This window comes from Electrona antarctica, assembly GCF_951216825.1.
Source record: "Electrona antarctica genome assembly, chromosome: 13".
Lineage (NCBI taxonomy): Eukaryota > Metazoa > Chordata > Actinopteri > Myctophiformes > Myctophidae > Electrona > Electrona antarctica.
The window spans coordinates 33,668,603-33,693,725 of record NC_136794.1 but is presented as its reverse complement, the minus strand read 5'-3'; the positions used below and the strand labels follow the sequence as shown (position 1 = coordinate 33,693,725).

Sequence of the window (25,123 nt, the reverse complement as noted above, 5' to 3'; positions counted from 1 at the left end):
TAAAAGTACATTTTAGTAGTAAAAAAAGTAGTAGTAAAAAGTACAAATGTATTGGCATCAAAATATACTTGAAGTACCAGATGGGAAAGTACTAATTATGCAGAATCTCCCAATTCAAGTTTTCAAATGTAAATAAAATCCTCGAAATGTATACAGTAGAAGTAGTAGAGAAGAAGTAAAAGTATTGGAAATAACGGAAATACTCAAGTAAAGTATACAAATATACCTCAAAAAGTACAGCACTGGAGTACCGTGAAATGTACTTAGTTGCTTTCCACCTCTGATCTGTCTCTTTCCTTTTAAAAAACCCACAACTATGGGGCCCAAAGGGCCTCGCTGGGCGCCCCGACCCGGCCCGACCCGTTCAGTACAGTCAGAAATATTAACTGTTCCAGCAGGGAGGAGGAGGTTCTCTTTGAAAAGGCCTGCCAAGAATAATTTACCACATGTAACATTTCCCTTCGAAGCCACAAAGAGCCACCATCCCGGTTCCTCCCTCTCTCTCTCTCTGAACCCATGGATAACAAGGGCCTCAGCGCAGCCAGCGCTGTGGAAATAATAGAGAGATATAATATAATGGAGAGACCGACGGCATTCATTCATAAGTACTGTAGTCACTCACATTCTGAACTTGTGAAACTCTCTCATTGATGTGGCAAAGTTGGTGCATGCGCACATGTGCGTGCAAGCATGTGTGCGCACACACACACACACACACACACACACACACACACACACACACACACACACACACACACACACACACACACACACACACACACACACACACACACTTACAGTAGTAGCCTATGTACAGTATAATGCATGCATGCTGTGTAGTCTGGTATCAGTAAAATGCATTGTGTGATATACTTGCAGCTGAAACGAGTGAAAAGGAAAACATACAGCACTGCCACTGACTGATGGGGAGAGAGAGAGACACACAGACAGACAGACAGACAAGACAAGAGGGGTGCAAACCAAATGGTGAAGTAATTGATGACATGTTTAAGTTCCATTCAAGTGTGTAGGCTATACCTCAGTTTTGTTTTCAAATGCAGAAACCATGCCGTACAAATATGCCCATTTGGAACCTAAACTACCTCTCTCTCTCTCTGGAATGTTCCAATAAAGTCTACACAACATAAAAGCCACAAGAAACAATCAGTCTATCAAAGCTGACTGCTGTCTTAATGTAAACAGCAATGACGCGAGACAACACACACACACACACACACACACACACACACACACACACACAGCTGTGCACTGCACAGTACACACATATCAGGTGAAATATTCATTGGTAATAAGGTAAATGTAATTTCAACCACTTGAACATAAGCATAGCCTAATAAACCTTACTAGGTTACAGTAGGCTACAAAAGCAACCTGATATAGAATGTATTATGCTCATTACATACATATAGTCATATTAACAACTCACAATGCATGGCCATATTGAGCTATACCGGTACCACAAGCATGAGGTTCTGCACAGCGGCAGCAGCAATAACCAATAATGATAATAATGAATGAAAGCTAATTAAAGCAATCTTTTTACCTGTTGGAAGACTAGAATAAGGGCCTGCTCCACCATCAGGCTCCACGTAGGCTACAGCACTCATAGCAGCCTCTTCATGGAAGTCTTTGAATAAAGAGCAACTTATCCATTCTCCATCATGAATAGTGGATATAGCCTACTGTTGTTGCTTCATGGTCTTCTTCAGCAACAAAAGTCCGACACAGAAGCTACTACTAGCATATAGGGGAGCTGTTGTTGAGACTGTTAAGCCCCAAAGCCCCTTTTTTGGTTGTTTCACACAGTTGCAAAAAAAATAAAACTTTCTTTTTTTTCTCAGTAGGCCCTGGCTTATATAATAAATAATATTTTCATGCATAATTAGACAGCTAGCAGCAGCAGACCGCTACCAGGTACTGAACATCTTTCACAGGTGTTACCGTGATGATACTAATTTGTTGCCAGATCTTGCGAGAGAAATAAGCAACCATGTCTATGAAACCAAGCCAAAATAAGTGACTATATTATAGGCCACACAAGCACTTAAACCTATGTGTACATGGGCTATTTGAAAAGCAATAGCCAATCTTACAAGCAAAACAAACAAATCTTTGTGAAAATTGTGGAATGTTTTTTAAATTAAATACACAAATCTTGTATGGGGGGGGTGAATATGTTCAGGTGAAGATCCGCGGACACATATAGGCTACATATTAATTCAATATTTAAATAACTTTTTGGGTCTTTTTAGTAGCTTAACTACAAAAAACAATTTGGGGGAAAATGAATAATGTATATATTAATTTTGATATACCATTGCTGTGTTCTTGTAATTGAAAAGTCAAGGACTGGACTGTTCCTTTTTAATCCATTCGGATTACTTTGGGTACTCCCAAACAGTTGATTCACGAAGATGCAAGTTGCAGCTTAGCGCAGCAGTCTCTTTCGGTGGAACAGCTGGTGGATGGAAAATGAAGTGCGTGCACGTCTGCAACTTGCAGCGGGGGTGGTCCTATTGGAACGCTTTGCCGACGCTACAAGTTGCAGCCGCGCGTAAGCGGCATTTTCCATCAACCAGCTGTTTAAAAACCAGGAAGAGACTCCTGCTGTAAGCGGCATCTTGCCGCCTCTTGTCGCGTATATCTGGGTTCACTGAGGGCCAACAGCTAACAGCTGCCTCTAAAATTGGCCTCTGATTGGTCTGGCCTGGAGTGTCAGAATGCTTCACAGCAGCAGAAGGCAGTGTGAAACACTATATAAGTAAGATGGACAACACTCCTGCCACCCTTGTGGGTACAGAGGCTACCACCACTTATCTAATAACTTTGAGACACTGCTCATGTGCCGGGTAAACAAGCGATTCTGCCCTGGCATCTTAACCAGTGCTACTTAACCCGCGGCCCATGGGCTGCAGCCCCTGCTTAATTCTTTCTCTGCATCTACGAACATATTCGGACTCCCTAGGCTAGGGTAGGCAGGTGCCAACTACGAACATTCGTAGACCCCTGTATACTCCATATATGAAAGCGGCAACCCTTTAGCATTGCTTCGGTTGCTATGCAACGCCTCCGTCTCCACCAGCAATGGGCTCCATTTATCACCATTAATGTATCTGCGGCCTGTCAAGGTCATACCAAGCCCCCAGGGAGGCTTTCCAACGTTGAAGCGCTCGGCCCTACTGGTCAGAGTTGGAACTGCAGGTGGTCCCGTGGATTTATGACGAGGAAACCCCGTGCAGCTGTGATAATCCGGTTGAAGTATTCCTTGGGTACGGCGACTGCGGCGGCGGGCCCGGGAGAACAATAACGCGACACGAGACAGTATCACGCTAAAGGTTCACAAAGTGTATTACACAACAGGGAACATATATAGTGCTGGATCATAATGAAGATATGAGACAAAATAACGTGCCTACTGCAGCAAGGCTGACCTTGCTAACGCTGAGATGTCTCTCATAGCCTATCTATAAAGTATGCTACAGTTCAGGCAGTACACAATACATATCAAGTACACTGTATCTCAAGTTCAAGTACACAGACATGGGCAACTCATGATTATAACAATAATGTATACTGTAAAAGTATCCTCAACTTTTTTTGTTCCTTTTTAAAAATAAAACTCAGTTGACAGAGCCACATTTTAATTCTCAATTTAACACTGAGAAAAAAATTAGCTCAATGTAGGTCAGCTACTTTTTCTATGTATCTGTAGCTTTTCAACCTACATTTCTCCAGGTCTGGCCTTATTACAAATACAAAGCCTAAAAGACAAAAAATAAATGTATTTTCTATTCATAATGTTCCAATGTCCGATGCCAAAAACACAATTAAATTGTTAACCGCAATTATTTGTGTGCAAATTAATCGTCAGATGAATTAGGCTAATTAATCCAGCCCTAGCAGAGCCAATATGCAAAATATCTCCGATTCATATAGCACATTTCTAGATACTCAAAGACACTTTACAAGGGGAAGGGAGAAAACCACACAGAAGAAATAATCAACTTTATTGTTAGAATAAAAAGGGGGACACACAAGAATTATGTCTAAGGAAGACAGACAGACAGACAGACAGACAGACAGACAGACAGACAGACAGACAGGCAGGCAGGCAGACAGACAGACAGACAGGCAGGCAGGCAGGCAGGCAGGCAGGCAGGCAGGCAGGCAGGCAGACAGACAGACAGACAGACAGACAGACAGACAGACAGACAGACAGACAGACAGACAGACAGACAGACATAAGCCCAACAACATCATCGTAAATCGGCACATCACGTAGAACAACAATGTTATACCCATACATGGAGAATGAGTTTGCTCGCTGGTGTGTGACGTCAGCCCAAAGCCGGATCAGAGAGAGAGAGAGAGAGGGAGAGAGACAGTGAATATCCTAACAATCACAAGGACGTTGCAGAGAGGTAATTATTCATATAAGAGAAAGAGCCAATGGTGGACGAGCATGAAACTCATAATGATGTCACAGCACCATTAAAGGAGGCCAATGGGAGTATTTAGAAGGAATGCTCATCGTGTGGCTGGTAAGCAGCAGTAGAGTTGATCTGGTTGAAATCTCTGAACTCCATAAAGTCCAGTCAAAAGAATTCTAACGTGTTTCTGGAAGGAAATCATTGTGGAGTTCAAAACCTATAAGGGCTTATTGGCTAATATACTGTATATCATTTGAAGACTCATACAGAAGCGAAGCTATTTGCCGACAGCTCATTGGCGGAACAGCGACATGGCTCACGTAACCGGCTCTCAGAAAGCGTTGATGCTGGAGATGAAACGCCTCCAGCTCGAGCCCGTCGAGGGCTTCAAGGTGAGCCTGGTGGACGAGTCGAACATTTACACCTGGGACGTGGCTATCTTCGGCCCGCCCAACACGCACTACGAGGGCGGCTACTTCAAGGCACGCATCAAGTTCCCCTCCGACTACCCGTACTCGCCGCCCGCCTTCAGCTTCCTCACCAAGATGTGGCACCCCAACATATACGAGAACGGCGACGTGTGCATCTCCATCCTGCACCCGCCCATCGACGACCCCACGAGTGGTGAGCTGCCGTCGGAGCGCTGGAACCCCACGCAGAGCGTGCGCACCGTGCTGCTCAGCGTCATCTCGCTGCTCAATGAGCCCAACGTGTCGTCGGCGGCCAACGTCGACGCCTCGGTCATGTACCGCAAGTGGCGCGACAGCAAGGGCCGCAACAAGGAGTACGCGGAGGTCATCCGCAAGCAGGTGATCGCCACCAAGGCCGAGGCGGAGCGTGACGGCGTCAAGGTGCCCACCACGCTGGCCGAGTACTGCGTGCGGAGCAGCGCCACACACGACGACGACGGAGACGACGACTACTACGAGAACTACGACGAGCTGGACGAGGATGAGGATGACTGCTACGACGAAGACTGATGCCGACGTCTCCGTCCCAAAGTTCCCACCGAAAGATAGCGTAGCTTTCTAGTCGCTCGAATCGCGCCACATTATCTTTCGGTGGGAACCCACCTTGAGAATTATCGCTCCTTAAATGCTGTGATTCTCGAGCTTATTTCATTTCAAGGACCCCATCCAGTTTAGTGTCCACAAGACCATGGATCCCTCACAACTCTGTAAATTGTTCTATTCGTGCACTTTCTTTCCGTTGCAGATCTGTAAGGGTCCATTTTGTTCCTAAATTTATATAATTTAGGTAGGGACCCCCTGGAACCCCTGCAAGAAGGACCTCTGTGGGTCCCCGGGCACCACTTTGAGAACCCCTGCCTCAAAGTGGCGATTCTCAAACTTTTCAATTTCCAAAGAAATATGGACCCCTGCTTGTACCCCGAACCAGACATTGAGAACCAGTGCCATAAGGTCTTGTTGACAGATGACACAATGTGCGAAGTACGATGTGAGGTTTGGAGAGACGTCATATTACGGATCTTAGGGCCGAATGAATGACCTGATACTGACTAAAGCTCTAGCTTGATAGAGGGAAGACAGAATGCCGGAATTTAAATTAAGTTAAAAAAATAAAAGACTGACGACCTAACTCTCACCGTGGTCACAAACTTGAACTTAAATCTCTCACTGTGTCCCCCCAGCTCTTACAGAAACCCACTATCTCGACCTTCATCTTTAAGAAACCCATCGTTGTCTTGTCTCTCAGCACAGGTTCGACAACTCCATCACCGGTGCAAGCGGAGAGCTGCACGCTTAAACAAAAATCACACCTGTATGAAGTGAGGGGTGCTCTTATCATCATACATCATCTTATTCTGGCCAATCACAATTTGTGTCCTCACTTTTGTCTTCAATGTTTGTGTTTACACACTTTTGTCTTCAATGTTTGTGTTTACACAAACCCTCAAAGCTGGACATAGGAGGGGCTAGCGCCTCACACAAATACATAATACATTTGCCAACAGAAAGCTGCAACGGCTTTTGCTCACAATTTGCCTTTCACGTTGGGGTTTTTCTCACGACTCCAGGAGAGGCTGCTGGTGCTAGACTAACTTAGAACCACAAGTCATTTTGTTTCCCCCCACACGTGTACCATATATTTATCTTTCTACTTCTTTTTTTCATCATGTGTAATAGAAGTCAAAGGACGGCCTCGGATTGTCCAGATTTTGGCACGGATGATATATACAGATGTGCCATTCCAACTCTTCGCACTTTCCTGAAGGTCTTCTGAGAATGCATGTTTTCCTGCAGGTTTTATTCACCGATTAGCCTTGCTAATTCTACTGCTTAGAATTAGCACCTTGGCAAATGCCACCCTTTTTCACTGACAATGTTCTGTTTCTGACAATGCTCTGACGATCTGAATTGCCAATGGCAGGACATGAACCTACAACGATTTGCCGTAGCCTAACGTTTTTTAACGTTCACCGCAGAATAGGGGCCATTGGGGATAAAATGGTTTTAAACGGCATGTTGTTTTTCTTTTGTGGACCGTAATTTGATTGCCCCCAAAAATAAATGATAATAAAATCTCTGGGAACAGAACAGACCTGTAAAGGTCCCTGGACCTTATGTTGACAACCAGTGGAGTCGAGGTTCCATGGAGGTTTAAATTATTGGTAACCTAACTCCGCCAGGTGGTGGCAGTAGTGAGTCCCTCCTCCTGCCTCCATCTGGTCTCTCTCGGGCAGAGATGATGTTCCCCGAACCAGCGGATTCGGGGTACATGAAGCTGCGCCACAGCCCACATGTAAACACAACCTGGACTAGGACTAGCCTACAACTCGAAATTATTATGGAGTTATCAGATTTTTGCCCCGCTGGTTCGGGTTCATCGTCTCTACTGGAGAGAGACCAGATGGAGGTAGGAGGAGGGAACTTGTGAACTCAATACTGGCACAATTTATTGGTGCGTCTCCTGAATTTTTTTTCCCCGGCCTCACACGTGAAGCTTGGCGTAGGAGGGGCTAGCGACACTCAACTGATCTACATGTTCACAATGGGGTCACGTTGCAAAGCATTGTCAGCTTGTAGATCTGATACTTTTGCCAGAGAGTTGGTGTAAAGGGAAAAGGAGGGGGGCCAAGGATAGACCCCTTGGGAACCCCAGTCAATCAAGTATGGGGTTTAAAGGAGAACTTCACCCTATTGAGTCATGTGTAATTGATAGAAAATAAGTATGGTAATTGCTTGGGTGAACTACTCCTTTAAGTGCCACTGTTGCAAAAAAGTAATAAATTAAAAAGAAAATTAAGAAAGGAAGAAAGAAAAAAGAAAGCTTGCTCAGGATTGGCACAATGTGGGGTCTCTAAATGTAAATGGTCTTGAGACGACGTGTGATTTGGCACTATAATAACATTGGATTAAGTTTGAGTGTTAAATAGCTCTATATTGTGATAGTGTTTGTTCAGTAACATGGTCTCCCCGTCTCTTCCCAGCTCTTTGATAAACAGAAAATGTTCTGGTCGGGATAACGGATTTATCCAATCAGGAGAGAGAGAAACACGTTGAAATTGGAAGTGATGACACAAGAGAAATGAGCAGACAGTTGTTTTTCGCTGGATTGGATAAACAACTCAGTCTCATGATTGGATACAATTGATATCCTGACCTGAAAGTATATTTTCTGTTCACTAAAGAGGTAGAGATGTGGGGAAGTCCCTGATACTGAACAAACATATAGGAATATAAGGAATATAGAGCTTACAAATGTAACCTTTTTGAGGGTCGTTAGCCCCTCCTATATGCTTTGATTTGATTTTGATTGATTTGATTGGCGCAGCACAGTTTTTCCCCTACTATGAAAGAGTAGCCTACTTACTTGATAGCATCAACACAGAGCTACAGCACAAATTGTACCACAGTTCAGAGCATACCAGCTTTTAATAAGAGGTGTGTGTATGCACAGTGGCATTATGGCCACAGACCCGCATACCTCAGAGAGTGTTCAAATGGGGTCCATTTGGCTCCATTTGTATTATACACACTCAGTTACAATCCTGTCAGGGTCAATTTGAACATTTGCGAATGTCCATTTGCGGACTTTTTGAAAAATAACAATTAAGATTTTAAAAGTAAATATTTTTTGAAGCATTAGTTATTGTTATTCACTCAAATTTTTTGAATGTTCCATTGTTCATCAATCCGTGTATCTTAGTTAAAAAGCTGATATTGGAAAAACAAGACAATTTTCGATTTTCAATTTTGGGACACCAGACAGAATATTGATTGAACACAAGATACACTGATTTTCATCACTTCAATAAAAAAGCAGGCCTGCATAAAACCAAGGGTTGTGTAGCCATTTACAGTATTTGAAATTTAAATATTCTATTTTCAAATGGTTTATTGGCGCTCCATGAATAGAAATAGCAATTCTCATAGCAAATGTCTTCTAGGCTACAAGTATAATACTAAAAATGAAAGTCAATAATGTAAGTAGCTCTTTTCTTAATAATAAATATAATTTGTGTGATATACTGTAGTGTAGCTATAGCAGTGACTGGGACGACATGAAGAAAAACAAAGCCAAGTGACAGCTGTGTACGTAAAGATGCGTGGCCATGCTTGCAGTCCGCGACTGGTTGCACCGCTCCGGCCCTCATAGTCACATTTCGTCCAATGCGGCCCCCCACCCCAAAATGAGATCCACTCAAGAGAATGTCCCCGCTACCACCCTTAGGCGCGATTCATACTCCTATTTTAGAGCCGAATAAAAGTCGGTTCGGTTCTGTAGACCCTACAATGTGACGTCATTTGAGGTTCGGGGGGGGGGGGGGGTACGGTCCTAAAGTCGGCTCTTCGGTGCTACTGAAAATTTCTGACGAGCCAAAATCATTTCGGCACTACAGCGCCGAAACAGCGGCCCTTAGAATACTGTATGGAGCTGACCTGTTCCGACATTCTATAACTGACCTCATCAAATCCTGTACACTCAAGACAAGGCCAGTACAGAATTCATTCCATATTGATCGACCTCGAGGTCGCTTCTCTCCCTCAGGCGTCTTACTAGTAGATAATAACCTGTCTCTCGTGTGATCGATAAAACATTGTTGAAAATAGCTTGTAGACCCCCCCCCAAATGGACGGTTACGAGTCCATTTGGTTCCATATTTATGTACACTCTCAGAGTTAAATAACCACTGGGGATTTTACAGTGTAGATAGGGGTTCCAGTACACGGAGTACAGTTTCGTTCAGTGGTTCCTAACCTTTTTAATATAAAGGACCCCCAGTTTGATATGCATAATAAGGTCACGGGCCACCCATTTAATGGATATAATAATAACATCAGAATGTTAAAAGGGCGACTCCGGAATTCTCCACATGACCCTCATGTTATAAAGTGAAATATGCTTTTAAATCCTCTAATTTCTTCGTTAAAAACGGACCAGGTTAATTACTGTACTTTTAATTTGTTTTATTTATCTTCTATTTTTGAAACATTCCCCCCAGAATATGGATGCTAGGGGTTCAAGTGGTTAAATAGCTTCATTGTAATGTAAACTGCAGACTGCCAATCATCTGCAGAGGAGCTGCAGTTCGCTGGTGTCGTACGTGTACCTTCACTAAAAACGCCGGGGCAACACTCCACACGTCCCAAACTCTTCTCCCTTCTGGCTCCAAAACTATGGAATGCACTACCCATTACAATCATAACTGCAGCCTCACTCCCAATCTTCCGCCGTAGTCTGAAAACCCACCTCTTCAGACTCCATCATGGCCCGTAGCACTTGCCCTAGCCCCGACGACCTTACAGGCATATATATGCAAAGGCTCAACTTATGTAACTTAGATAGCACTTTATGTAGACTTAGATAGCATATTATGCCGACTTATAGCATTCTATGTAGACAGCACTAGAATAGCATTTCATGTAGACATAGCACTTTGAAGTATATATGCATAGTTTCATTATATAGATCCACTGTTACGTTCTTAGCTTACGCATGTTTCATGTGTATGTGATGTATTGCCATGCTTTTTGTTATTGCTTAATGTAAATCGCTCTGGATTAAGAGTGTCTGCTAAATGCCTAAATTGTAAATTGTAAACTGCAGGCGGCCAATCATCTGCAGAGGAGCTGCAGTTCACTGGTGTCGTACGTGAGTGCCGGCGACGACCTATCCGCTCCGCCCAGAGCTCCCTGGCCTCCTCGGATCTTCATGTTGACGAACTTGATCTTCCAGGTGTCGTCCAGGGGCGAGCGAACGAGGCCGAAGGCCTGCTCGTAGACGCCCAGGCAGTGCTCCCCCCGGTGGATGGTCCCGGCCACGGCCACCAGCACGGGGCCGTGCGCGGAGGCCATTGCGCGCAGGCCGCGAGGCTCCATGTTGGGGCTGAGGAGCAGTTGCTCCTCCTTGGTCAGCGCCAGGAGACGCCGGCTCACCTGCTCTGCTCCCTGCAACTCAACCTCCGCCTGATGGCCATCGCCGTCGCTGCGGGGGAAAACACCATGAGGAGAAAACATCAAGGAAAGCGCCCCGTCATATTTTTTGCTATGTTTTTACAGTTTAATGTTTGTTTTTAGTTCAACGTTTGCTTTAAAAACGCCATTGACAATGAAGGGAAAATTTACATCATATTGTCCCTCATTACGTCATTGTCTCTTTATTGTTAATGGCATTTAATGTTTGTGTTGGCACAGTTTGTTTTACATCACCATTACATCACCTAATCAACATGAGTTAGACTATATTAGCGCCCCTCACTTCACACGGGTGTGATTTTTTAATTTTTAATTGTAACTTTCAAACCTGCCGTCCCTATTTTGGGCATGCGTTATAGCGTATCTACAATAAGGCGAGGGCAGGCGTCCGCCTGTCCAAATCCATTTCTGGCCTGGCCAAAATCCATACAATGAGAAAAAAAGAGGACAAAAACAAGACCTGAGAACTATTAATGGATAGATGATTGGCCGTTGCGTTATTATTTTTTGGGTGACAGTATTTATCTACACACTTGCAGTGAACAGGTACAGTTAAGTTTCCATGTAACTGTTGTTGGCTGTTGCACTTCCAATCCCTTGTGTTATTACCATCACCATACTTTTTGCTAGCTTTGACTATTCTGGCTACTGATGCTTCTGGAATATTGCCGTTTTGCAGGCATATAGCTCCTCAAAGTAGCAGGTTTTCTCCATATCTGCTTGACTCAAATGTTTGTTTGACTCTTCTTTGTGACTATCCACTACCAACAGGTGTTGCCAAATGTGAAGTGAGGTATTTATCAGCTGTGGCCAAAGGCCGATTAACCAGGTGGCCAATCGTAAAAATATTTAAATTAATTGAAAAGGTTGGCTTTAAATTGGGTAATTACATATTTCTCTACTTTTTTTTGTTGCAACAATTTTATATTTCATCCACTAGGCATATGGATTACATTTCAATAATAAAAGTTGTAGAAAACTACATTTCAGAGCCCAAGAAAATCCCTGTAGTGTATTTTTTAATACAGAGGTATGGTCACATATAAACCCCTATTAAAAAAAATCCCAATAACTAGAGCCGGTCAGCAAGTGGATTCATGAAGGTATGTATATAGACAATATTTTAGGCCAATAAAAAGACTATATACAAATTTCCCGCTTTAAACAAAAGAAGCCTGTTGGATGCCGGACTATCATAGAATAGATCTGTGAATGGTTGAAGTACTTGCGTGTGCAGTGTACTGCACCTAAGTGGTAGAAGTACTTGCGTGTGCAGTGTATCGCACCTCAAGCATACCTGGAAAGGAGAGACATTTTCACGTCGGGCCAGAAGTGCTGCGGTCCCCAGTCCTGCGGCTGCTGCCCTAGCGAGGGATTGTGGCTGTTCAGCAGCTGGAAGAACCACCGGCAGAACTGCTGGCCCAGCACCAGCGGGTCCAAGCCGGCGGCGGCGGGCTGCGACGACGCGGCAGGACACAGGCTGCCTGCAGCTGGCTGCGACGACGTGGCAGGACACAGGCTGCCTGCAGCGGGCGTCTTCTTCTTTACAGGACACAGGCTGCCTGCAGCTGGCTGCGATGATGTGGCAGGACACAGGCTGCCTGCAGCTGGCTGCGACGATGTGGCAGGACACAGGCTGCCTGCAGCGGGCGTCTTCTTCTTCACAGGACACAGGCTGCCTGCAGCTGGCTGCGATGGTACGGCAGGACACAGGCTGCCTGCAGCTGGCTGCGATGGTACGGCAGGACACAGGCTGCCTGCAGCTGGCTGCGACGATGTGGCAGGACACAGGCTGCCTGCAGCGGGCGTCTTCTTCTTCACAGGACACAGGCTGCCTGCAGCGGGCGTCTTCTTCTTCACAGGACACAGGCTGCCTGCAGCTGGCTGCGACAACGTGGCAGGACACAGGCTGCCTGCAGCTGGCTGCGACGACGCGGCAGGACACAGGCTGCCTGCAGCTGGCTGCGATGACGCGGCAGGACACTGGCTGCGTACAGCAGGCTGCTGCGATGACGGAGCAGGACACAGGCTGCGTACAGCAGGCTGCTGCGATGACGGAGCAGGACACAGGCTGCGTACAGCGGACTGCAATGACGCGGCAGGATACAGGCTGCGATTAGCCGGCTGCTGTGATGACGTAGCAGGATACAGGCTGCGTTTCGGGGGCTGTGATGACGGAGCAGGACACAGGCTGCGTTTCGGGGGCTGTGATGACGGAGCAGGACACAGGCTGCGTACAGTAGGCTGTTGCGATGACGGAGCAGGACACAGGCTGCGTACAGTAGGCTGTTGCGATGACGGAGCAGGACACAGGCTGCGTACAGTAGGCTGTTGCGATGACGGAGCAGGACACAGGCTGCGTACAGCAGGCTGTTGCGATGACGGAGCAGGACACAGGCTGCGTACAGCAGGCTGCTGCGATGACGGAGCAGGACACAGGCTGCGTACAGCAGGCTGTTGCGATGACGGAGCAGGACACAGGCTGCGTACAGCAGGCTGCTGCGATGACGGAGCAGGATACAGGCTGCGTACAGCAGGCTGCTGCGATGACGGAGCAGGATACAGGCTGCGTACAGCAGGCTGCTGCGATGACGGAGCAGGATACAGGCTGCGTACAGCAGGCTGTTGCGATGACGGAGCAGGATACAGGCTGCGTTTAGCCGGCTGCTGTGATGACGGAGCAGGATACAGGCTGCGTTTAGCCGGCTGCTGTGATGACGGAGCAGGACACAGGCTGCGTACAACGGGATGTGAGGACAGAGCAGGACACAGGCTTTTCACATCATTGTCCTCGTCAACCTACATGAACCAAAGCAGAAGTGTACTTTCCTTTAAACTATAAACATTCACCTCCCAACCAACAAACTACTTATACTTATATCATCGTTATATATTACGCAGATTTTTTTTTTTAAAACAAGATTTTAAAAAATATATATATTTAGATTTGTATTATCGTGAGCACGATGGCTTCAATTATGGCATTGCAACTTTTCAGGAATAGAAAGCCTGCAGTTTCTATTAGCTTGGATTGCCCATCAATGATGTCACTGATGGAGGGGTTTCTGAACTGCCCACAGCCCTTCCGTGAGACACAGACTCAGTAGAAAAAATGGTGTCATTGTATCATGAACATTAGTGAGGACCAATTATATGAAGGTAGGTTGAAAAGTGGTGAAGTGGTCCTTTAAAGGAGGATTCAGTGATTTAATTTAATTCAAATATCACTTATTTTTTCTTATTTTTTGGATAATCCTCCCTACTATAAAGTGTGCTGACCATATAAGGAGTTCCTCCCTGTCCCCAGTGAGCCCTTGGGGTCAAAAAACCCTAGTTTCGGTTTGGGCTTTGGGGGTGGCAAAGCCTTCATCCAATCAGGATGAGAGGGGCCTTCCTCCAATCATGATCGAGTGGGGCGGGCCTTGGTGCACGTGCTGTTGGTCTGTTGTACTTCCCCCACTGTAGAGCGTGTGCTTGTTACCGGGTGGACCGTTTTTTTTTCTCCAAATCACCCAAATCACTGAATGCTCCTTTAACATCGATGAAAACATGCTTCAGGTGGGAGTAGATTCTGACTGATATATAGGCATTGAGATGTGCACACAATCTTCTCTGTGAGTAGATTCTGACTGGACATTGTGGTTCTCAAACTTTTTGCATTAGGACCACCGTTTGATGGACCCCCAATCTACACTGTAGTATCATCATATTAACTTAACTCTGAGTGTACAAATGGAACCATCTGGTTTCATTTGTACACTCAGAGTTACAGATAGGGCCATCACGATTACACATTTAAAAAGCCAAGCGTTTCGATGGGCACCCTTTTACCTGTGCCAGGCAAAAACTACAAAAAACTGCAAATCACAGGTCCTGTGACGGCTCTTGAACCGGAAGTATTATCCGCATCCTGGTCCGTCGCTCAATCCGGCCCTAAACTAGCATGAAACAGGGTAATATGCTAACCGGAGCAACGCGCAAGGTTTTCATTGACATCCTAAAATCATACTTCATCTCATCTGAGCTTCAATTCCGAGATAAACTCTGCTAAAGATTGTGGCCATTAACTCCTTTAGCGCCATCTAGTGTTAGCATGCGCACACCTAAGAACATTCATGGAAACAATTGACGATTATGCAAAACATAATTGCGATTAGCTCGAATAATTGCGATTAGGCGATTATGTAATAATTGTGACAGACCCACTCCTCTTATAATATTTATGTTAAATTGGTACCACCTGTCCTGCTGACCAGAACTCCAGCGTCCTGCGGGCCAGCTGGTGTTTATCGCTCTGCGGTGATATCATGACACCTTCGCTGGCTAGGTACCTGAAGATGGCGTCGCGATTAACCTTCTTACGCTTCAGCAGGTCCTCTGCAGCGTTGCTGTATGCCAAGATGGCAGTCATGGCCTCTGTAAACACAAAACATAAGATGGCTGTCATGGCCTCTGTAAACACAAAACATAAGATGGCTGTCATGGCCTCTGTAAACACAAAACATAAGATGGCTGTCATGGCCTCTGTAAACACAAAACATAAGATGGCTGTCATGGCCTCTGTAAACATGAAATATACGACAAAGTGGCTGTCACGGCCTCTGTAAACATGAAACATACAACATGATGACTAACTTTGTGAACGACCATGACCAGCGATATTTAGGCTATCACACACGTTATGTTTTTTTGACCAGACCGTTTTTGCAATATCCATAGTGAAACGTTCGGTAGCGTACTGTGGCTACAGGACTCTGCAGTCGTGCGAGGGGCGTGTCTTGATTTAGCTCTAGGCTTGTTACAGCGGGCCAGTGGGGCCACTGAGGCAGCAAGCCCTAAATGAGTTATGTTATCTGTGGGTAGAACAAGCAAGTTTTTTTCTTCCCGCCAATCACATTTTAGTGTTGGGTCCTGGGACAAATATGACAACATAATATAATAGGGGACAGGAAGCATATGTGAGGGAATGTTGAATAAGACTTAAAAACATTTAAACCAAGCACTTTGCCAACCAAGGCTTTGATGATTCGAGAGTTGCCAGGATTTGAGTAATCGAGTGTGTTGCATAAATCAGTAGACCTAGGCTATTCATTCATATAAATCCCACCTGTGAAGTGAGGGGCGCTCTCATCATCATACATCCTCTCATTCCGGCCAATCACAATTTGCGTCCTCACTTTCATCTTCAATGTTTGTGTTTATGCAATGTTTGTGTTTCAACTGGCCATTCATTGTCAATGGCATTCAATGTTAGTGTTTGCACAAACACTCAAAACTGGCCATTTATTGTCAATGGCATTCAATTGTGTTAGGACAATGTTTGTGTTTACACAAACCCTCAAAGCTGGACATAGGCTATAGCGCCCCTCAAAAAGGCCATCAGGATTATATTATAATTTTACCGGCCAATAGACTAAATTAATCAGCATTTTTGAGTGGTGTAAACCACTCCTACAACTGGCTTTTTTGTGCAGAAAAAATGAGCATGGTTGCTATGTTCACCCTGTTGTAATGACGTAATGAAATCACACCCGGGTGAACAGGGTGAACATAGCAACCATGCTCATTTTTTCTGCACAAACAAAGCCAGGTAATGAAATCACACCCGGGTGTGATTTCATTACGTCAGACATGATTTCATTACGTCAGACAGACCTTACACCACTCAGTTCACACGGGTGTGATTTTTTTAATTAACGTGAATAATGTTCAACCAAAAACAGGTTCTATGTTCCCCACTCAAAAAAGGTTCTATATGTTCCCCAATGCACACTCAACCAAAAAAGCTTCTGTTCAATAGAGGTGGCTGTGGACAGTTAAGATGTCCGTCTACCAGTCTTAGGGCGCGGATTCAGAAATAGCGCACTAAGGTTTCCACAGCCGAGTAGAATAAGAAATGTTGTTTAGGCCTACTATTTTATCGCATTCATATGAAGTCTCCTTTAATTGACAACACTCCGTAGTAGGCTATTCCTTAGTAGGCTACCTCCCTCCCCCCAACACACACGCACGCACACACACGTGCGCGCGCACACACACACGCAAAACCTACCTCTGGTGTTCTCCACTGTGATCATCTTATTGGTGACTGTGTCGCACAGGGACATTAACTCACATGTTGACAATGATCTCAGCAGTTTCTCACAGCCTCGACGCTCTGTTTCTGTCAGTCCGAGTCCAGACATAGGTTCCATCCTGGAGGCAAATCTTACCGGTGATAATGGCTACCAACGTAATCAAAAAAAGTCAACCAAAGAACAATATTCCTGTATTGTACAGGATCTGTCAACAAAAACACTAACAGGAGCCCTATAGTTCATACAAGGTTTGTTTAATCTGTATCCTCCTTTTCTCCGAGGCTAGTATAGTATCCTCCTGACTGGTGACTGCGTTCTCTATTCTGATCGGATCAAAGTTCAGTTTCAGTTTCATTTTTCTGAAAATGTAATGTGATGTCACCATGCTTTCCACTGAAAATGCATGTTCGGTTTAATAAAATAAAAGCTGAAGAGACATGGTCCTGTTACTACTGAACAAACACTCTATAGGCCTACTATATCAATGAGTTATAGTACTATCACAATACAGAGATATTTAACACTTATTGTAACCAAAGAAAGTCACTTAGCCAGCCTACACTTTAAGTGCCGCTCTTGCCAAAAAAGAAGGGAAAAAGAAAGAAAAGAAAGAAAGAAGCTTGCACAGGATTGGCACAATGCATGTGCATGGGTCTCTAAATGTAAACGGTCTTCAGACAACTTGTGATTTGGCACTATAATACAATTTGATTCAATGTAAGTGTTAAATTATTTAACACTTAAATTGAATCAAATTCTACTACAATATATAGAGCTATTTAACTTAAATAGCTCTATATATTGTAGTACAGTGTTTGTTATATTTTCCTATTATGCCTAATTTGCATATATACATTTGTAAAACCATAAATTGTCTTTGTGTAAGTAATCAACTGGGGAAGTTTTATGGTGAATAACAATTTAATATAGGTATGGTTCTGCCCACTCAAATCATAATTAACATTCCAATTTTGGAGCTCTGGCTCATAGACTAAGAACCAAAAAGAACTGAACCGGTTCCCAACCGGTGGAAAAAGGGCCATTGTGTTGTGTCATCCATATCTATGGTGTCATCTACCCAAGTACATGTGATACTGTCCATGCCCAGTAGGTGGCAGTGACGCTATATCCCTCGTTGGATGCTAAACATCAACACTAAAACAAAATGTCGATTTACTGTTAAATTGTTCAAATTATCTGTAAGTTATTGTATCCCAAAGAATTCTCCCCGCTAATTTTAAAGAATGTTAACCATTTAAAAAATAGCAGATGTTTAAGCTCGAAATAAAGACACTTCCATCTAGATATGAATGCAGAAAAGTTAAATAAGACTGCATGTTATATATGAACGTACGAATGGTTTATTTTGCACCAGGAAATAAAATCACCCTTCCAACCAGGCTGAATTAAAAAATATTAACACACACACACACACACACACACACACACACGCACACGCACACGCACACGCACACACGCGCACGTTGGAAAACCCTTTAATATAAAACAATTATTTGCTATGATACATATTTACATAAACAGAAAAGATCCACCCACCACAGACACACAACATAGAGCTTGAAATTAATAGTAGATAATATCCTGTCTTGTGTGAACAATACAACATTGTTTAAAATAGCTTGTAGATCGGCTATTTGAACAATCGTTTAATGTATTTCAAAATAGTAAAACGGTTTAAGCATAAGGCAGCGCCTTACCCCTCATATTTAAACTGCCAAGTTAACAGATCAGCCAACGCAGGGAAGCTGGAAGTACCTTCACTAAAAACGCCAGGGCAACGCTCCACACATCCCAAACTCTTCAGACTCCATCATGGCCCGTAGCACTTACCCTAGCCCCGACGACCTTACAGGCATATGCAAAGGCTCAACTTATGTAACTTAGATAGCACTTTATGCAGACTTATAGCATTCTATGTAGACGGCACTAGAATAGCATTTCATGTAGACATGTACGCATGTTTCATGATAGCTACTTTTTATGTATGCGATGTATTGCCATGCATTTTGTTATTGCTTAATGTAAATCGCTCTGGATTAAGAGCGTCTGCTAAATGCCTAAATTGTCTAAATCATCTGCAGAGGAGCTGCAGTTCACTGGTGTCGTACGTGAGTGCCGGCGACGACCCATCCGCTCCGCCCAGAGCTCCCTGGCCTCCTCGGATCTTCATGTTGACGAACTTGATCTTCCAGGTGTCGTCCAGGGGTGAGCGGACGAGGCCGAAGACCTGCTCGTAGATGCCCAGGCAGTGCGCCCCCCGGTGGATGGTCCCGGCCACGGCCACCACCATGGGGCCGTGCGCGGAGGCCAGGGCGTGCAGGCCGCGAGGCTCCGTGTTGGGGCTGAGGAGCAGCTGCTCCTCCTTGGTCAGCGCCAGGAGACGCAGGCTCACCATCTCTGCTCCCTGGAACTCCTCCTCCGCCTGCTGGCCGTCGCCGGCGCTGCGGGGGAAAACATGCAGGGGAAAGCGTCAAGGAAAGCGTTTATTTATCACATTATAATTAGCCCCCAGCTTGTCAACTGTCGGTTGAAATGAATGAACATTGAAAATTAGGACATTCACGATGAGGGTATTGGGCTTTTCCACACCTTCTCTGTCTCCTTGAGTCCTATTCATTTCTCACCAGTGGTGTCTGATATTTTCAGTAGCAGTTATGTGCTCTTGTCAAATTAGACAGAGATGTGACATCGATCCACCACAGGAGAAAGTCTGTCAAATTAGACAGAGATGTGAAATAGATCCACCATGGGAGAACGTCTGTGCTGGGTTCACTGTTAGAACTGTTTACATTGGTTGTGTGCACGCCTAGTGCTGATGAAGTCATTTCAAGCCCAGTTTGGATTGGTTCAATGCACTCACAGTGTGAATCACATGATTTCAAGCCTGCATTGGCGAATTCTCTCACAGTTAAATTATTACAAACACAAGGAGGAACACCGATGTTCATATTGGCACACTGCCGTGAACCCTTTGACACTTCCCCAGATTTGCCACTGGAATTTTGTGTTTAATGCCCGTAAGTAAGTACATCGTTCTGAGAGGTATCAGCCGAGAAGAACGCGGTGTCTATCGCTGTTTCACAACACCCTAGACCCCTGGGAAGAAGGATTGCTGAGGTGGAGCGCCACACACCATCAGCTCCCAGTACTTACCGCACGGCTTGCCGCACACATGCCGTACTACTCATACTGTGAGTTGTCTCTCATGCTCTTTAACAAACATTTTCAGGTGGAATTTCATCCATTCAGGAGAAAAATACCCATTGGTGTTCCGTTAAAAATGTGTCTACTCAAAAATGAGATTGAAAAAGAAATTGTATCCTGATCTGAAAATGTGAGTGGTTGAAGTGTACTTGCGTGTGCAGTGTACTGCACCTACAGATGTGCCATTTCAACTCTTCACACTTTCCTGATCCTTTCCTGAAGGTTTTCTGAAAATGCATGCTTTCCCTGTTGATTTTATATTCACGGATTAGCCTTGATAATTATACTGCTTTGCTACTGAAAAGAAGTGTCCAGCAGAGGGACTCTATCTTTTCAGGAATCTGAATAGAATTAACATATAACACCTTGGCAAATGCACTTCTCACTGTTCTATTTCTGGCAATGCACTGACAATCTACTGAATTGCCAGTGGCAGGACACGTGAAGCTCTCAAACAGCACATCTGTAAGTGGTTGAAGTACTTGCGTGTGCAGTGTACTGCACCTCAAGCTGTATCATCAAGACAGCATTACCTGGAAAGCAGAGACATTTTCACGTCGGGCCAGAAGTGCTGCGGTCCCCAGTCCTGCGGCTGCTGCCCCAGCGAGGGGTTGTGGCTGTTCAGCAGCTGGAAGAACCACTGGCAGAACTGCTGGCCCAGGGCCAGCGGGTCAAGGCCGGCGGCGGGCTGCGATGGCGCAGCAGGACACAGGCTGCCTGCAGCGGGCTGCACCTCACGGCCCGGGTCTTCCACTGGGCTTGGGTCCACTGCCACCACCTGGAAGACAAGAGCATAGGGGTGCAAAACTTTGAATTAATCATGTTAAAAAAGTATAATCGATAATGAAATTAATCAATCGTTTCAATCCCCGTTTTGTGATCCCTATTATTATTATTATTATTATTATTATGGTTTCAAATAATATAAATAATCTTAATAGCTGCAGCCCTAAAGAGAAATGATTGAGAAGCTATTGAAGAATAGTGTGGATTTGTGCAATAGCCTATTTAAAGCTGCAGGGGCCAACGTTCAACCACTAGATGGTGCATTAAGGGGGGGTTTACACTTCCGGATGAGCACTCGGGATCACTTGGTAGTGTGAATGCTGCGTACCGTTCCCGGGACCGCATCGGGACCGATTGAAGTGTACTCGTCTCGGAAACAGATCGATGCAATGTGAAAGCATTGAATACAATTGAATGAAGTGTACTCGGGTACGGAAGAATCAAGGCCAATGTGAATCATGGCCAGGGGGGACCAGGCAACTGTATTCGGGAACAGTTTGAATCAAACAGACTCATTGTGAAATCCCCTATAAGCCTTCGCCTCCACATCACAACGCCTTTGGAACTCACACTTCACTAAATGGGTGTACAAAACATTAGAAACACTGGTTCGCTGCCACTCTGCCTTGTCATTTGATCGTGGGCCAGAAGATATTCAACGGCTAATTTAAGAACTGGAACTTACAACAGACCAGATCTTACACATGATTATTACTATGTTAATTGCTAAAAAGGTTAATAAATAAAGATTTGCGTTATAACTGCATACTGATGTGTAATCCAATGCCACAGGACAGGTGTAGACAGAAATAATTTTGTGCAAGCCTCATATTCTATTGAGCATTTTATCTGGAGACAGACAGTCATACTCCAGAGATAAACAAGTTATTTCATAGGACAAGAGCTCAAAGTCTCTTCTTAGATAGTCCTATCTTAGAATAGACTTTGTTTCTCTCTACTCTATATGGAGAGAAACACTGTTTAACAGATGCTTGTCATTCACTCACAAAGTTGTTAAAAGCATTCTTCAGGTGGGTGTAGATTCTCTATCTGGACATTATATACTGTAGACCAGTGGTTCCCAAACTGTGGTGCGTGCACCCCTTGTGGTGCGTGAGCGCCTTCTAGGGGGTGCGCGACATGAAAAGGCTAATGGTGGTGCTATGGTTTTATTTTAAATATATTAACATACTATGGCAATATATGGCAAGTATATGCAGAATACAGCCTATCCTGCATATATATGCCATATTCAGGTTCATATATGTGCATATAGGAAATATATGTCTCTATATAGCTTATGCAATTTATATTTCCATGTGGGGGGGTGTGTCAGCTAGGTCGGGAGGTAACGGGGGTGCATGGCCAAAAAGGTTTGGGAACCGCTGCTGTAGACCAGTGGTTCTCAAACGTTTTCATGTCAAGGACCCCCAAACTGACGTGTATTAGTCACTGTTATAGCAGTGATTCTCAACTATTTTAATTTCAAGGACCCCCAGATTGATATGCATGAGGACCACGGATGCCCGTTTGATACCTTATTGATCTCTGGGAAGCCCCAATCTACACTTTAGTATCATCTGTATTAACTTAACTCTCTGAGTGTAAAAATGTACCATTCTGGTTCCATTTGTACACTCAGAGTTACAGATAGGGCTGTAACGATTACACATTTAAGTGGACGATTAATTGTCATACAAATAATTGTGATTATTCTGATTAATGATTTAATTGTGTTTTGGCATTGAACATTTTTTTTTTTTTGCCTTTTAGGCTTCGTAATCACAAATTGCACAGGGCAGATATACTTAAATATACAAAGAAATCACTGACACATTTAATATTTATTTTCTTTCCAAAAAACGATTGACGATTAGGGAAAATGTAATTTGCGATTAGCTCAAATAATTGCAATTAGGCGATTATGTAATAATTGTGACAGACCCACTCCTCTTATAATATTTGTTAAATTGGTCCCACCTGTCCTGCTGACCAGAACTCCAGCGTCCTGCGGGCCAGCTGGTGTTTATCGCTCTGCGGTGATATCACGACACCTTCGCTGGCCAGGTACCTGAAGATGGCGTCGCGATGAACCTTCTTACGCTTCAGCAGCTCCTCGGCAGCGTTGCTGTACGCCAAGATGGCTGTCATGGCCTCTGTAAACACAAAACATACAACAAGATGGCTGTCATGGCGATAGAATGGCTGTTATGGCCTCTGCAGAGAAAACAATAGGGACTTTAAGCAACGACGGCTACGGCAGTCGGCTCCAGCAACCGGAAATGGATCAGTGCTCGATACATAAACCTGCTTGCCGTCGCAGCCCTTTCTACTACGGCAGAACAAACACTTAGAAGTAGTGTCTACAACGCCATGTCATAACCATGTTTATTGAAATTATCATACATTGTCATACATTCACACCGATTGCTCTGAATGAAGAAATAACACAAATACCATGTCATATTAACCATGTTTATTAAAACGGTTTTAGAATAACACAGATTGCTCCAGCACCTTCCTCTTTCCACTGCTGATCATGTCCAGTGCACATCTAAGAATTAAGCGATATCGGAAAGTTAGCTGACGCGCGACGGGGTGTTTAAAAAAAGTGTTTATGTTTGACACATCCTGCATTATTGCATAGACGCGTCACCATGGGAACCAATGTCGCCGTTGCCGACGGCTGTTTGCTTAACAATTTTGACAGCTACGGCGATGGCGTCATAGCCGCCGTACTTCCGCCTAGCGGAGCCGTCCTGAAAACCGTCATTGCTTAAAGTCCCTATTAACTCTATATGGAACCTCTCTGTCCGGCCTCCGCTATGTAGCTCCAAGATGAGGTTCCAGCCACTGCCCCGGGGACTGGCAGAGCGGGACACCGGCAGCCAATATTTGCCACGATGCACAATTCTTAGCCGTTTCCGCACATCATATCCAAAAAGTACAGGTTGGGGTACCTGCTCTCAGATGTTTTATTTTATAACGGGCTTTTAAGACTTATCTCTTTAGACGTTTCTGCCGTGAGCTGGCACCACTACTAAGACTGGTGTGCGTTTAGCATCCTCCTGCAGTGCTCTACACTTCCTCTGCCAACCTGGGGGGGCAGCGGACTGACCTCATGCTTCCTTCTATGCATGAGGAGTCCAAGCTGCTTCTTTTCACCTAACAGGGGGGAGTTTCCCCGGCCGGATGTAGTGCATGTTTTTTGTAAGGGTACCTACCCTAGGGGACACAGGGAGAACATGCAAACTCCACACAGAAAGGGGCACTGAACACACCCCCAGCGCCCACAGCGGGAATCGAACCCAGGACCTTCTAGCTGTGAGGCGACAGCACTACAGACTGTGCAGATTTTTATTTATTTAATATTTAGATTTGTATTATCATGGGAACGATGCCTTCCATTATCGCATTGCCACTTGTCAGGAATAGAAAGCCTGCAGTTTCTATTAGCTTGGATTCCCCATGGATGATGTCACTGGTGGATGGGTTTCTGAACTGCCCACAGCCCTCCTATGAGGCAGACAATTGTGGCATTTCATCATGAACATTTGTGAGGAACAATTATATGAAGAAAGGTTGAAAAGTGGTATAATAAACATAATAATAATAATAACAAACCCACCTGTGGTGTTCTCCACTGTGATCATCTTATTGGTGACTGTGTCGCACAGGGACATTAAGTCACATTTTGACAATAATCTCAGGAGTTTCTCACAGCCTCGACGCTCTGTCTCCGTCAGTCCAGACATGTTCAACAGAATGTAAACAACATTTAACTAAACAACAATTCATAGCAGCCGGTATTAGTATAACTTAACAGCCATAGTGTAGTGATATACATTATGCAAACACTCTGTTTACTGTTGCCTGCATAGACTTCCTTCCTCCTCCGTACGTACGGTAGAAAGAATGTTCCGTGTAGAAGCACATACCATGGCAGCAGGAGTGAAACGTTCCGTCCTACCGTGGTTGCCGGTTGCTGCGGAACAACACAACGAAACTGCACACACCGCCACCGGAAACGGAATTTGTAGAGTAAGGCGGGCTCTAGACAGGATCTGCAAAGCTTGCGGAGCCGCCTTCAACCAACCTTAAACATTGATTGATTGATAATTGTATTGAAAGTTTGTAGAATGTG

The 25,123-nt window shown here is 44.6% G+C and overlaps 2 protein-coding genes across 2 annotated transcripts; one reads left to right on the top strand and one right to left on the bottom strand.

Annotated features, from left to right (window-relative positions):
* Nucleotides 1–4,762: 4,762 nt before the first annotated feature.
* On the top strand, nt 4,763–5,431 carry LOC306935163 (ubiquitin-conjugating enzyme E2 R1-like; the record flags this gene model as incomplete). The annotated part of the gene is made up of 1 exon (XM_079518075.1): nt 4,763–5,431. One exon carries the CDS (start codon nt 4,763–4,765, stop codon nt 5,429–5,431), a length of 669 nt encoding a protein of 222 aa, XP_079374201.1.
* Nucleotides 5,432–10,433: 5,002 nt separating this feature from the next.
* LOC306934935 (uncharacterized protein) lies at nt 10,434–24,937 on the bottom strand. Its single transcript, XM_079517758.1, has 8 exons — nt 24,608–24,937; nt 22,960–23,135; nt 20,727–20,971; nt 19,063–19,430; nt 16,944–16,979; nt 15,129–15,307; nt 12,189–13,690; nt 10,434–10,901 (listed from the first exon to the last, which is right to left on the bottom strand). The coding sequence occupies exons 1-8, from the start codon at nt 24,732–24,734 to the stop codon at nt 10,532–10,534; spliced, it is 3,003 nt and encodes a 1,000-aa protein (XP_079373884.1). The 5' UTR covers nt 24,735–24,937; the 3' UTR covers nt 10,434–10,531.
* Nucleotides 24,938–25,123: the final 186 nt, after the last annotated feature.

Excerpts from the sequence above, each read along its gene's own strand:
- LOC306934935 (XM_079517758.1), bottom strand. The coding sequence starts at position 24,734 with ATGTCTGGACTGACGGAGACAGAGCGTCGAGGCTGTGAGAAACTCCTG. Across the intron at positions 16,980-19,062 it reads ACTGCAGCTCCTCTGCAGAT|TCACCAATAAGATGATCACA; the intron begins GATTTAGACAAT and ends TGTGCGACACAG. Across the intron at positions 10,902-12,188 it reads AAAATGTCTCTCCTTTCCAG|CGACGGCGATGGCCATCAGG; the intron begins GTATGCTTGAGG and ends TTTCCCCCGCAG.